This window comes from Oryx dammah, unplaced genomic scaffold (genome assembly GCF_014754425.2).
Source record: "Oryx dammah isolate SB20612 unplaced genomic scaffold, SCBI_Odam_1.1 HiC_scaffold_12, whole genome shotgun sequence".
Lineage (NCBI taxonomy): Eukaryota > Metazoa > Chordata > Mammalia > Artiodactyla > Bovidae > Oryx > Oryx dammah.
The window spans coordinates 68,555,862-68,568,542 of NW_024070196.1; the positions used below are offsets into that span (position 1 = coordinate 68,555,862).

General features: G+C 55.8%; 2 protein-coding genes across 4 annotated transcripts in view; one reads left to right on the plus strand and one right to left on the minus strand.

Annotated features, from left to right (window-relative positions):
* Positions 1–324: 324 nt before the first annotated feature.
* MTFP1 (mitochondrial fission process 1) lies at positions 325–8,395 on the plus strand. Of its 3 annotated transcripts, none has more exons than XM_040251060.1 (4): positions 325–894; positions 1,676–1,803; positions 2,242–2,405; positions 3,360–3,724. In XM_040251060.1, exons 1-4 carry the CDS (start codon positions 828–830, stop codon positions 3,430–3,432), a joined length of 432 nt encoding a protein of 143 aa, XP_040106994.1. In that variant the 5' UTR covers positions 325–827; the 3' UTR covers positions 3,433–3,724. The 3 variants fall into 3 exon arrangements, with proteins under 3 accessions (XP_040106994.1, XP_040106993.1, XP_040106992.1); XM_040251059.1 differs by lacking the exon at positions 3,360–3,724 and adding an exon at positions 6,293–8,395 and having other exon boundaries at positions 328–894; positions 2,173–2,405; XM_040251058.1 differs by having other exon boundaries at positions 333–894; positions 2,173–2,405.
* A 175-nt stretch (positions 8,396–8,570) lies between these two features.
* The window catches only part of LOC120871243 (SEC14-like protein 3), a 10,076-nt gene continuing 5,965 nt past the window's right edge, over positions 8,571–12,681 (minus strand). Inside the window, exons 8-12 of the mRNA XM_040251057.1 lie at positions 12,096–12,179; positions 11,127–11,233; positions 10,595–10,734; positions 10,323–10,492; positions 8,571–9,455 (exon numbers count right to left, since the gene is read on the minus strand). Coding sequence (XP_040106991.1) covers positions 9,334–9,455; positions 10,323–10,492; positions 10,595–10,734; positions 11,127–11,233; positions 12,096–12,179 — 623 coding nt within the window. The 3' untranslated portion in view covers positions 8,571–9,333. The remainder of the gene's footprint in view (positions 9,456–10,322; positions 10,493–10,594; positions 10,735–11,126; positions 11,234–12,095; positions 12,180–12,681) is intronic.

Here is a 12,681-nt window from a genome sequence, read left to right on the forward strand (position 1 = left end):
CGAGTTCAAGCAGTGACTTCGCTGGGGGTCCAGTGGTTAAAACTCTGCCACACTTCCAATGTAGGGGCGTGGGTCCCGTTCCTGGTTGTGCAGCTAAGATCCCACATTCCCCGACACAGTCAGAAAAAAAAAGTCCAAACATCCACCTCAGTGGGGTTCTCACCGTTCATCCCCCCTGCCTTAGGAGCATGGGAACTGGAGCCGAGCTGCTTGGAATCAAATTCCGGCTTCAATACTCAGCAGTTTTTTGTCCTGGGAAAGTAATCTATTTTTTCTGTCTCTATTCCTCACCTGTAAAATGGAGTGGGGTCGGGGTGGGGGAGGCTGGTGGGAAGGTTTAAAAGAAGCAATTCATCTACTCTTTAGCCAACGGTCTGGCCGGTAGTAAACAGCCAGCGATGACTGTGTAATTAATACTGGAAATCGTCCCAAGAATAAACCTGCCCTGTTCCTCATGTAACAAATGAATAAAGCGAGGCTCAGAGAGGTTACAAGCTCTTGCCCAAAGTCACATAGCTGTGCAGCGCAGCATCCCATATTTGAATCGCCTTTCTTTGGCTCCAACACCACAGTCAGTGGTGGAAGAGGATGGTGCCAGTCTCTCAACTCCAGAGAAAACCGTGAAGAAAATTAATCTGTAAAACCCAAGCCAGGGAGAGGGGCTCCGGTGTGCGGGGGAATTTGCAGACGCTCCCTGCTGGCGGGGACAGCACGACCTGTCCTTCAGTCCGGCACCTTCGGCCGATCCCGCCGCGGTGAACGGGAGAGCTGCTGGAAGCCGAGGCAGTAGGACCTGCAGCAGCGGCTGAGACCCTGGCGGAAGCACCATGTCCGAGCCGCCCTCGCGGGGGGCCGAGCGCGACCTTTTCCGGGACACGTGGGTGCGGTACCTGGGTGAGCTCTGGGCAAGGGGCACAGAGACCCCCCACACCACGTGGCTAGGGAAGCAGGAATTGCTAGAGGCCGGTGAGGGACCTGGAGATGGTGGGAGGATCTTAGTTAGTTCTCTTTGAGCCGGGGGCAGAGACTGGGCGCAGAGACTGGGCCCTGGACTTGCACAGAGTCACACAGCTCTGGTCTGCCCAGCCCTGCCCTTGGGGTTTCTGCTGGTCAGTCTCCCAGCTGGAAGCTGCAGTCCAGCTCGGAGGACGGGTGAGCGAGCTCTCCTCTCTGGCATGCCCCCCGCGGGCTGTGGGGTCAGGGCATTAGGACGCCCATCTTGGCTCCTCACTGGCTGCATCTGAGCCTGTTTCCTCCTCAGGGTAAAGGGGTGAACAGTGGGTCTCTCTCATTGCCTGGTAGTTGTAAGTGTAGAATGAGATAAGGTACAGAAAGGCCGGGCATGTGGTGAGTGCCTGGTCAGTGGGGCGGCCCTTAGTCAGTCTCTCTCACTGCCTCTGTGCCCACCAGCTCAAATGCTTCTAGAACCCAGGCTGTGAGGCAGCTGAGTGATGAGAAAGGTGTCTGTGCTCAGCTCTTCCACAAGAGGACAGCGGGGGTGGGCATCATGGGTGCCATTTTATCTGCTGGGAAACGGAAGCTCACAGGGGTAAGATCCCCAGGCTATCTACACAGTCACCCAGCCGCTCCTCAGCAGGCTGAGAACCAGCTGGCTCCAGTGCCCCCTTGTGGAACAACCCAAGGGCTCAGGAACTGACTAGCCTCTCCCCACCAGGCTACGCCAATGAGGTGGGGGAGGCCTTCCGCTCCCTGGTGCCGGCAGCTGTCGTGTGGCTGAGCTACGGCGTGTCCAGCTCCTACGTGCTGGCCGATGCCATTGACAAGGGCAAGAAAGCCAGAGATGTGAGTGTTAACCTGCCCCTCAACCCCTCACCCTGGTCCGCGCCCCCTTGTGGTCAGTCCACGGCCTTGCACATGGTTGAGTCCCTTGTAGGACGTCCAGTCCCCACAACCTGGCCTGGCACACTCTGTACCCTCTCCTTTGTAGGGGAGTGACCCCCGGCCGCAGTCCTGCGGGTGACATAGTCTATACCCTGGTCCTGAATGTGAGTCCACACTCAGCCCTGAACTGGTAGAGTCCAGCACCCAAGGCTAATGTGGCTCTGTCCCCGCCCCCGCTTCCCTGCCCTCTCCCTGGTCCAGTCTCATGCCCCCTGTCCACAGGGTTTCCCGCCTCTGCCCCTGCTGGGTTAAGTGTCTTGTGCACACCAGGTACCGGGCCCTGAGGCAGGCCGCAGCAGCAGGGTGACTGTGGCCGTGGTGGACACCTTTGTGTGGCAGGCTCTGGCCTCCGTGGCCATCCCAGGCTTCACTATCAACCGCGTGTGTGCGGCCTCCCTCTACATCCTGAGCTCTGCCACCCGCTGGCCTCTGGCTGTCCGCAAGTGGACCACCACCGCGCTGGGGCTGCTCGCCATCCCCATCATCATCCACCCCATCGACAGGTGGGTGTGCCCCCCGGCCCCAGGGGTCGCCCACTACCGGCAGAGCTGAGCTTTGGGAGGGGTGGAGGGTAGCGCCTGCGGCAGAGGCAGCGCTGCACTTGCGGCTCCTGAGGTGGAGAGGTGGAAAGGGCGGTCTAGGCCCTTGTCATATGATCTGGCGGGTACCCCGGCAGTAAAGGGAGGAGGTGCCGTGAGAGTATGGGACACAGGACAGGTCAGTTCCCAGAAAGAAAACTCAGAAAACAACCAGAGGTAGGCAGGAACAGGTGCACCCTGGAAGGGATGGGTTTTGAGGAGTTTTGGTGACAGAAGTCCATCTGAAACTGGGTTAAGTAAAATAGGAATTGATTGTTTCATGTAACTGAAAAGTTCAGGGTTATGCTGCTTGGGACCAAGAAACCAACTGATGCTCTTAGGCATGTAGGTCTCTCTGCTGATCTTCTCCCCACCCTATCCTGTGTTGGCTTTAGTCACTTTCCCTTCCTAGGAGCAGAGATGGCTCCCAGCAACCCCTAGCTCCCCTCCCACCAGCTTAGCAAGCCCATAGGAGGCGTCTTAATAGTGACAGCAAAAATCCCAGGGAAGGTTGTCATTGGTCCATCCCAGACTAGGTGCCCACCCCTGAGCCAGTTTCCATTTTCTGATTGGCCAGGCTTGGGTGATGTGTCTGCCCTTAGAACCAGAGAGGGGACCAACGGAACCAAAGCAACATGGAGTGGGAGGAAGAGTCTTTCCCTGCGGGAACAGAGCTGACCCTGAGGCCCTGCATGAATCTTTTACCTTTTTGGGGCCTCAGTTTTCCCAGCTGGGTAAGGAAGAGGGTGATGGCTGCCACCTGGATGACACTTGTGCCCTGTGTCCAGGAATCCCTTTCCTAGCCCTGGTCTCCTGCCTTCCGTTCCCCCCTTAGCATCCCTTGGTCCGCTTGGGTCATGACCCCGCACTGCCCCACAGGTCGGTGGACTTCCTCCTGGACTCGAGCCTGCGCAAACTCTACCCCTCAGTGGAGAAGCCCAGCTCCTCCTGACATCCCCCGCCATCCCTGGCCTGTGGGCCGGCCCGTTCCCTGCTCTGTCCCCACTCCCTCCTCCTGCCAGGGCATGCGGATGCCTGGCTCTCCGGTCCGAAGCCCTGGCACCTGAGTGGGTTTAAGCTGCTCGGAACCCGAAAGACAAAGACCTCAGAGCGGCAGCTGCAGTGACCCACAGACAGGACTTGATGCTTATCTGCTTCCATGGAATCTGTGATACTGAGCCGGACTGGACTGAGTGGGCCCAGCCCTGTCCCTTGATAGGACAATAGCATCCTCCCATGGAGGGTAAAGCACCTGAGGCCCAGACAAGGCGAGGAGCATGGCCAAGACCACTTAGCAAGCTGGGGACCCAGGACTCCCAAAGGCTCAGCCAGGTCACCCTGATGGCGGAGCAGCAAGTCACTCAGAGAAACACGGGATTACACCTGCGGGGACCCTGAGGACGGATTCTCTGCCCCTTCCTGGCTGGACGGCATGCCAGCTCTCAGTCCAATAAATCCTCGAGAAGTTGAGTTTTCTCCATTTCTGTTGGGGATGAGCAGGGATGTGATGAGAGGGAGCAGGGCGGGGGCCTCAGAGGTGGAGGCTGGTGTCTCTGGGAACGCACCGCTCACAGTGGCCAGCAGTGGGCCTGTCTGGTACCTCCCTGCCCACCAGTGGTCCCCTGCACGTGCCTGGAATTTCATCTTGGTGCTGCCAGCCTCCTCTGGGATGGGCATTGTGCTTTTTCTGCAAGTCTTCTAAGATACACACTAGGAGGGGAGTCTGTTGGGCAGATACCACCTGAGCCTGACTTCAGCCCAGTCTTCCCTCGGTTCCGCCCCTCGAGATAACCTGTCTCCGGAGCCTCCTCCGGGCTCCCTCCACTGCTGTGCTTATAGCCCCGCCCCACCCCATGTGAGTCCCTAGGGCCAGGGCCTCCATCTGTCCTAGAAGCTGCAGCCCCAGTGCTCCCCTAGGTCCCTGCACACATCAGCTCTGTGCCTCCAAGCCAGCGGGGGTTCCAGTGGCCCCAGTGTGCGTGCGCACGCGTACCTGCTCAGTTGTGTCTGACTCTGCCAACCCATGGACTGAAGCCCACCAGGCTCCTCTGTCCATGGGATTTTCCAGTCCAGAATACTGGAGCAGGTCGCCACTTCCTTCTCCAGGGGATCTTCCCGACTCAGAGATCGAACCTGAGTCTCTTGTGTCTTCTGCACTGGCAGATGGGGTTCTTTACCAGCTGAGCCACCAGGGAAGGCCCCCTCGGTGAGGTAGGGTTAGCAGACTCCTACCAGTTTGTGAGAGCTGACCTGGGAGGCCCAGAGCACCAGGCACAGAGTGGCCCGTTGCCCCTCCCGGTTCTGCTCTGAATGCTGCAGGGTAGGGCTGCTGGGTATAACAAATAAAGTAACAGGATGCGCCATTAAATTTGTTTAAACAACAAATAAGACTTTAGTACAAGTATGTCCCTAATATGGCATGGAATGTATATGCACTGAAAAATTCTTCCTTGTTTATCTGGAATTCAAATTTAACGAGGCATCCTGTACTTATCTGCAACTCTGCTCTGGGCTGGCGGGCATCCACGGAGCTGGAACACCTCCCCCAAGCACCCCAGCCCTCTAGAGGTAGGAAACACTGTCTCCAGCTGCCTCTTTCCGGGACAGGGGACAGTTCTTTGTGACTGGACTAATCCCATTTGATGGGAAACAGGCAGAGAGGTCAATAGGACTGGAGGTGGCAGATGCTGGGTCTAATAGGAAATTGCTTTCCTGGGGCCTAAGAAGATAAGGCAGACCCCAGGTGAGGTTGGGGGAGATGTCTTTTCCCACCCGGGGGACCTGGTGGCCTTTGACCTGGGCCTCGCTGGGAGTCAGGTCCCCCAGGGGCCGCTTCATGCAATGCTCAGGACCACCACAAGGAGGCGGCACCTCCCAATCCGCCCATCTTGGCTGGTTCAAACCACTTTCAAGATTACTGAGAAGCATACAGGTTATTGAATCGCCCCTAGTAGGCCTGATTCCATGCTAAGTGTTTCCTGTGATGTGGCTTATTTACTCTTTACAACCACATTGTGGTCGGGTCTCTATTTCCTGGAGCGGGAGTCCCTTGAACCCCCCATCTCCCCCATCCCCCTTTCCTACTGCCTTCCAGCCCATGACTCTCTGCAGACTCAGACGTAGAGCTGACTCACAGGCTGTGCGACCTTGGGCAAGTTACCTAACCTCTCTGAGTCTTGGTTCTCTCACTGTACAATACTCCGTAACGACCCTCTGAAGCTGCTGAGAGGGATACAGGAGAAATGGCTTGCAAATTCGGCCAGAGTGGGTCTCACAGAGGGGGCTATTTAATCAGTATTATGACTATAGCAAGACACATCCGCTTCAAGGACACACAATTGGTGACGGTGCCATCAGATGAGTAATTTAGAGAGCAAGTATGCCAATTATATGGTTCGGGAACTCCAGTCGTAAGAATTTATTCGGAGGAAATAATTGGATGGTGATTGGAAGAAATGCACCTGCGGGTGATCGTCATGGTTTTATTTTTACACGAGAAAGTCTTGGGCACTCCTTAGAGGCCCAGTGTGTAAAGGAGCATTCTTCCATCTGATCCTGCTCGTTACTGAGTCTCCCCAAGTCCTTTCTGTGTCGTGGTATCTTCTGTGACTCCTGGAAGTCCCCAGGATCCAGTCTGAACATCCCAGCCCAGATTTCAGAGCCTCCCCGCCGAGGCAGTCTCATCTCTCACCGTGACACACCCTGCACCTCTGTCCTTGCCTTCCCCTGACCCCTCCAGTCTCTGAGCCTTTGCTCAGGTCATGCTGCCTGCTGGGAACGCCCTCCCCACCCCCACTTCCCTCTGTTCTCAGCCTTCAAGATCCATCTCTAATGGTACCTGCTCCTTGAACCCTCCCTGCCACCTTCCCCCCCTCAACATCATGCAGCCCCCTCTCCTTGGACAAGAATCATCAAATGACACCCACGGAGAACACAGCTGGGGCTTGCTACATGCTGGGCGCCGTTACGGAAACTCTGTCATGGCCTTTTCGGTACCTGGTGCCCCCGTTATCATCCTACAGATGAGAAAGTGAAGTCCACGTGCGGTGAGCCTTCTGTCAGCAGTTAACTCTCACTAAATCCCATGTGAGTGAGGAGGCTTCAGAGCCTTTTCTAAAAGGAGGCATTGCAGGCAGGTGGATGGAGGGGCCGGGGGTGGGGGAACGTGCACGCGCTCAGCCTGGTCCAGCTCGGCCGGGCCCTGGGCTCCCGTGTGGGCTCCAGATGAGGATTGTTCCTTCCTCAGCCTCCTCTGGGCCAATTTAAGGAGGCTGGGGAGGGGGGCAATGTCTCTTCTCATTATGGCTGCCCCCAGGAGGCTTCTGCGGGTTGCTCAGGTCTTGCTTCTCCGCAAAGTCTGGGTCCCCCCCCTCACACACAATGGGCAGCTTGCAGGCCTCCATCTTCCTGCTGCTATGCTGCTCGCTGAAATGGGGGTGCCCACTGGCCAAGGCTAAGCAGGGTCTCTTTCTCTTCCCATTTCACCTCCTGGACACTCAGAACGAAGCGACTGGCCCCTGAGTGAGACTGGGCACCCGGAAGCTGGGAGCTGGACGGCTCCTGCCCGTTGACTGTGGCTGTGGGTTTGCCATGGCTGGGCACCGGCAGATGCCAAGGGGCACCTTTTGGCTCTTGGCTGCAGCCCTAGCCTAGGCTCTCGGTGCTACCCCTGACCCCCTGTCCTGGTAGCAAGTCCCCGCCTCTGTCCACAGTGGGGTCTGTGAAGTGTGGTCGAGGAGCTGGGACAGATGCAGATAGTCTGACAACACAGCAGCCTCGGCCCCAGGGGTGGGAAGGGTCCACCCTTCCTCCTCTGCACCCCTGCTGCCGCCTAGTGCCAGCAAGGGTGAGACCCGACGCTGAGCCTTCCTCCCCCACCACATCCTTGCCCCACCTGCAGACACTGCCACCGTCTTCCAAGAGCACGGATCCATCCGCCTCTTCTCTGCATACCTCCCCATCCCTTATTTGTAGGGTGGCCAGATGAAATATAGGACACCCAGTTAAATTTTAGTCTCAGATAAATAGCATGTCCCAAGTACTGCTTTTTTTCTTCTTCTAAATCTGACAACCCTTTCTTCTCTTCCTCCTTCCTCTCCACCCCTCTCCCAGCCCCCTGTTCAGAGAGTTGGCGGTCTTGTCCTGTTCTGGCAAGTTGCTGCAGCAACAGGAATTAGTGGTGGGAGGGTGGGAGGCAGCAGGTGGGAGGAGGGAGGCTTTGGTTCCAATCCTATTTCTGCCACCCATGGGCTGAAGGAAACGAGGCCAATGCCGTTTTTGATCTATAAAATGTATCCCTAAGTGCAGATGGAAAGTACTAGCTGCTGCTGCATGTTAGCTTAAATGGTCTCGGACTTAGGCCTCTTCTGCCCATGGCGGGGCTCACCCTAGCAGGCTGGGCTCTCAGCTCATTCCCAAGGAACCTCAAGTCCTTTGGTCCCCACCCACCCATATTCTCTGTGGAACTCCTCTCCTCCTGTCAAGAGATGTATCAGGACCTGGGGCTCCAGCCAGCAGCTCCATGTCCCCGGAGCAGAAAGCTCCTGGAGCCGTGGTGTCTCCCCAAGTCACCCAGGGTCATGGTGGGTGGCAAGAGGCCACGCTTCTCAGCGGCCATGTGAGCAGTGGGCTGGATGCTGGGCTTTGAAGCACAAGCCCTGCCTGCTCTGCTGTGAGTTTCCCTGGATGACCTGTTTAATCAGCATCGGGGGTTTCCATTGTTCCAGCTGCTCAATGGGCCTAATCCTCTTCTGCCCACAGACTGGGATTGGAGAGGGTGACATCCAAGACGTTTCCACTGGACAATCTAAGATATTCCTTCTTCTCTGTAAAAGTAGAGTCTTAGGGGGTGGTATTATGAAGCAATTAAGAGCAATGTCTTTGGAGTTAAAAAAAAAAAAAAGACCTGGGTCTTGGATGCTGTGTGGTGTCGGGAGAATGACTTCCCCTCTCTGAGCCTTAGTTTCCTTATGCACTTGCGGCTGTGATATGTAACCCCAGGGCAGGCGTGAGAGTGAAATGAGCTAAACTCATAGAGCACTTGGCACTGTCTATGGTACATCAAGAGAACTCACTGAATGACAGCTGTGATTTTTTTTTTTTAATTGTCAGGCAGCAGCTAGAGCCAGATGTGACTTCCTTTGCTTTTAGGGAAGTGCCTTTAATTGCTTGAAACATAAGCTGTGAGTTCCAAAGGGAGGTGGTAAGGGTGGGAGTGAGGGGTTGGGAAAGCTGTGTGTTTTGAGTCAGACAAAGCCTTCTATAGACAGCTCCTCACTACCCCAGGGGGCAGCCACTGCCAGAAATCTGGGGGCTGGGTCACGTGAGTCTCAGGAGAGACCATCCCTGCCACAGCCTCTGTCCGAGGTGCTGAAATCTCCCCTTGTAGACTTCTTTTTATCTTGCACACCCATTTGCTCCCTACCTCCACTCAACTTCACATTAGTTGAGCATTTACTTATATAAGAGGTAGAAGTAAAAAGAATTTAGATACATCTCTGACCCAAGTTGCTGATAACTCATGGGGAAGAAATTCAAGCATACTAATGCCTCAGGAGAAGTGAGGACAAAGGCTGGGACATTCCTTTTTCTATTTCTCAGTTTGCAGGGACATCCACCTCTTGTTCCTGCCCTTGCTTCTTCCTCTTCTGCAGCCTCAGCATCCTCCAAAGTGGTGCCTCCCCCACTTTTCCTGATCTGATCACAGCGCCTGAGTTTCCCCCAAGGCAGCCCTTTCTCTTCTGACTCGTGTCAGAGTCAAGAGGACTACTGAACAATTTTTGGAGGGAGGTGGGGAGAAGTATATAGAGACAGAAAGCAAAGGGTCAGGGTCTCTGGGAAGTGAGGGAGCTGCCTAGACAGGGGTGAGCTCTTTGTCGTATTTCTGCATGCCCTCATCTGGGAGCAGCACCTCCACTGTGAAGCTGACCTTCTTGGCGTGGACAAAGCTATAGGTGTTGTCAAAGCGCAGGACATCTGGGGGGACAGATGGAAAAATGGGTAGTTGGGCCTGACTCCATACTCCCTGCACCCTACCCCAGCCATGGGGAAGAAGAGGTTGTGTTCTCACCTGTTGTGTTTGCCAAGTGGGCCAAACTCCCCCCACTCTTCCTCTCTCCCCCATGGGAACTACCCCTCCTGAGCAGGGCCTGTAAACAGACCCTGACCTCCCCCTGGCACGTGCCCAGCCTGGCTTTAGTCGCACCAACTGGCAACGAGAACAATGACCACTGCATCCTGTTGTCTGCACACCTGGACACTCACATGACGGAGTGTCCTCGGGGGGCAGTTGGGAATGTCAGAGGCCTCCCAGCCCCCGAGGATGAAGCAGGGTGCTGGGCTAGGCCTGCACACACCTCCTGCCTCCCCTACTTACAAACCTCCTTGCAAGCACCCTGAGAGGTAGGAGTCGTAACCTCTGCTTCACAGGTGAGCAAACCAAGCCTCCAGGTTGGTAAGACTTTCAGGATTTTTGCCCAGGGTTATGCTGCCACCACCAGGCTAAGCTAGAACCCTGGCGCCATGTGCAGCTGTGTGGCTCTGAAACTGACTTGCCTCTCAGAGCCCTGGTTTCCTCCTGGGGAAAGCCATCTCCCCCTGCTGTCCCTTGCCTGTGACCTGCAACGCTCGCAACCCCTTCGAGGCCTGTGTGGCTCCCTGCACACCGCACGTGCTCTGGAGCGTGGGCCACATGAGTAACTCTGTGGATGAATGGCACTGACCTAGGCTGTATGTCCCTGGCGGGGGCGGGGGGCGGGGCACTGTCTCTCCATTGCTTTCTCTAAACTGCGGGACAGGTGGCTCCATCCTGCCAGAGCTGGGGCCCATCCAGGGCGGACTCACAGACGCCGGCCTCCGTGCAGGTGAGGCTCCCGTCCTCCGGCACCATGTGGGCGTTGTAGCGCTGGCTGGCCAGCACCTCCGTCATCTCCACGGCCCGCTGCTGCTCCCCCATCTTGGTCTTCAGGAAAACCCCGAAGCCGATGCCCCCTCCGTCCGACGCAAACTGCCACCTGTGTTGGGGGGAGGGGAAGGGGCACAGGCTGCTGCCGAGTCTGAGAGACCCCCGAGGGGCGAGGGTCCAGCTGGGGTGTGGGTGGTGGCCTGAGCCTTACCTGAGAACACAGCCTGGGAACGGGGTCTCATACTCCACCTGGTGCGAGGAGCCGCGGCTGATCTGCGCCGAGTGCTCGTACTGAGTCTTCACCTGGTCCCGCACGTACATGGACTTGGGGATCTCCCCACCGTAGTTGATCTGCGGACACAGAGCAGGATGGGCTTGCTCCCTGCTCCCAGCCATTGCATCTTTCAGGCTGTGTCTCCTGCCTGAGACGTTTCCCCATCTTCCGGAATATTCTGCTCATCCTCTCCTCCCCCACCCCCCAGTGGGAAGCCTTCTGTGTCCCACCAGCCTCAGTCAGGGCCTCTTCCAGGAACTTTGTCTCCCAGCTCATCCCTCTGGGTCAAAATTCTTCCATTTCTCATTTGCCTGAACAGCTGCTGAGAGCTCTGTTAGGGCAGGGCTGGGACTAACTCAATGCCTGATTCACAAGGGTCTCTCCATAGACACTGGTGGAATGAATGAGTGGATGAGAAAGGAACCCAGCTCGACTCCTTTACCCTCCCCTGTTCTGGGGCTCTTCATACCTTGGTTAAACATTTGGGGTTCCCATCTGGGTCGGTCAGGGTCCCCCCAAACTGGGCAGGCAGTTGCTCAGGACTGATGAGTTTTAGCAATCCTTCCTTCCAGTTGCCTGTGGGCAGAGGGGTTGAAGGGTGACTATTGAACATGGAGGGGTCCCATCAGCGCCCCCTATTCCTACCAGGAGGGCCTGAGCTTGGCAGGTGGGGGAAGCCCTACAGGAGCTGGGCTGCCAGGGCTGATTCCCCAGCCTTTCAGGCCTTGGGCTGTAGAAGTGTCTTCTGGCATTGTGTTCCTATGGAAACATGTTTTCCCTGGCTGATCGGTTTGCCCATTTTTGATGGTCTCCCAGTGATGAGTAGTCAAGATTAATGTTGTCTAGTTGCCTTAAGGAGACTTTAAATCCCAGTGAGGTTAAGGACCATGTCAGGGGCCATGCAGTGTGCAAATGGTCCACACAAGTCAGACCTCTGGGTGGAAGAGGGGCAGCCTGGGGTCTTTGTTTTGTTTTGTTTTGTTTTTTTAAGCCTGGGGTCTTTGAAAGGACCTCCCCGTCTTGCTGCTTCATCATCACAATCATAAAGCCCATTACTGTTCTTCACACCCTGTGCAAAGCTCTGTGTTCTGGATTCTCAGGTGTCACACAGCCCCACCCCTATAACAAATCCAAGTTATCCCCCCTACATGGCCATAGAAGGTTAATATAAAGAAACTGGCCTGTAGCCCAGAGGTTGACCAGCAACCAAACTGAAACTGATAAGGAGGAAGATGTGGAGGTCTTAGTTGCCAAAGAGGTATGGCAGGGAGTAAGACAGAGGTAACTGGATAGACTCCATAGTGTAAGGCCCACTACACCTTTGAAAAGGAGGAGCCTCTGACTCCAGGTGATGTGTGGACCTCTGGATGGGGGTGATGGAGCAACTTTCTCCAAAGTTCCTGAATAGAGTTCAGGGGATGGAGCTGGAACGACTTACTTCCCAACACTACAATTTTCCTGCGCGTGTCCTCACTCAAGAAGGGCTTCATGAGGTTGTATCCCACAGGGAACAGTTTGGTGGCTGGAGAGATATAAGCAAGTATAATGGGGAAAAAATAATTCCATTGGGCCACTCTCTCCAGAGCCAACAGCGTGGAGGAACCATGAGTTATGTTGGCAACTTTCAATGTCCTGCACCTGACAAGCCATCCAACCAACTAAGCCAACAAGCAGCCAACAACCCACCATCCAACCACCCAATGTGTCAAACAGCCAACAAGCAGCCAACAACCCACCATCCAACCACCCAATGTGTCAAACAGCCAGCAGACCAGCCAACAGACAGCCAACTACCCACCATCCAACCACCCAATGTGTCAAACAGCCAGCAGACCAGCCAACAGACAGCCAACTACCCACCATCCAACCACCCAATGTGTCAAACAGCCAGCAGACCAGCCAACAACCCACCATCCAACCACCCAATGTGTCAAACAGCCAGCAGACCAGCCAACAGACAGCCAACAACCCACCATCCAACCACCCAATGTGTCAAACAGCCAGCAGACCAGCCAACAGACAGC

Excerpts from the sequence above, each read along its gene's own strand:
- MTFP1 (XM_040251058.1), top strand. The coding sequence starts at position 828 with ATGTCCGAGCCGCCCTCGCGGGGGGCCGAGCGCGACCTTTTCCGGGAC. Across the intron at positions 895-1,675 it reads CACGTGGGTGCGGTACCTGG|GCTACGCCAATGAGGTGGGG; the intron begins GTGAGCTCTGGG and ends TCTCCCCACCAG. Across the intron at positions 1,804-2,172 it reads AGGGCAAGAAAGCCAGAGAT|GTACCGGGCCCTGAGGCAGG; the intron begins GTGAGTGTTAAC and ends TGTGCACACCAG.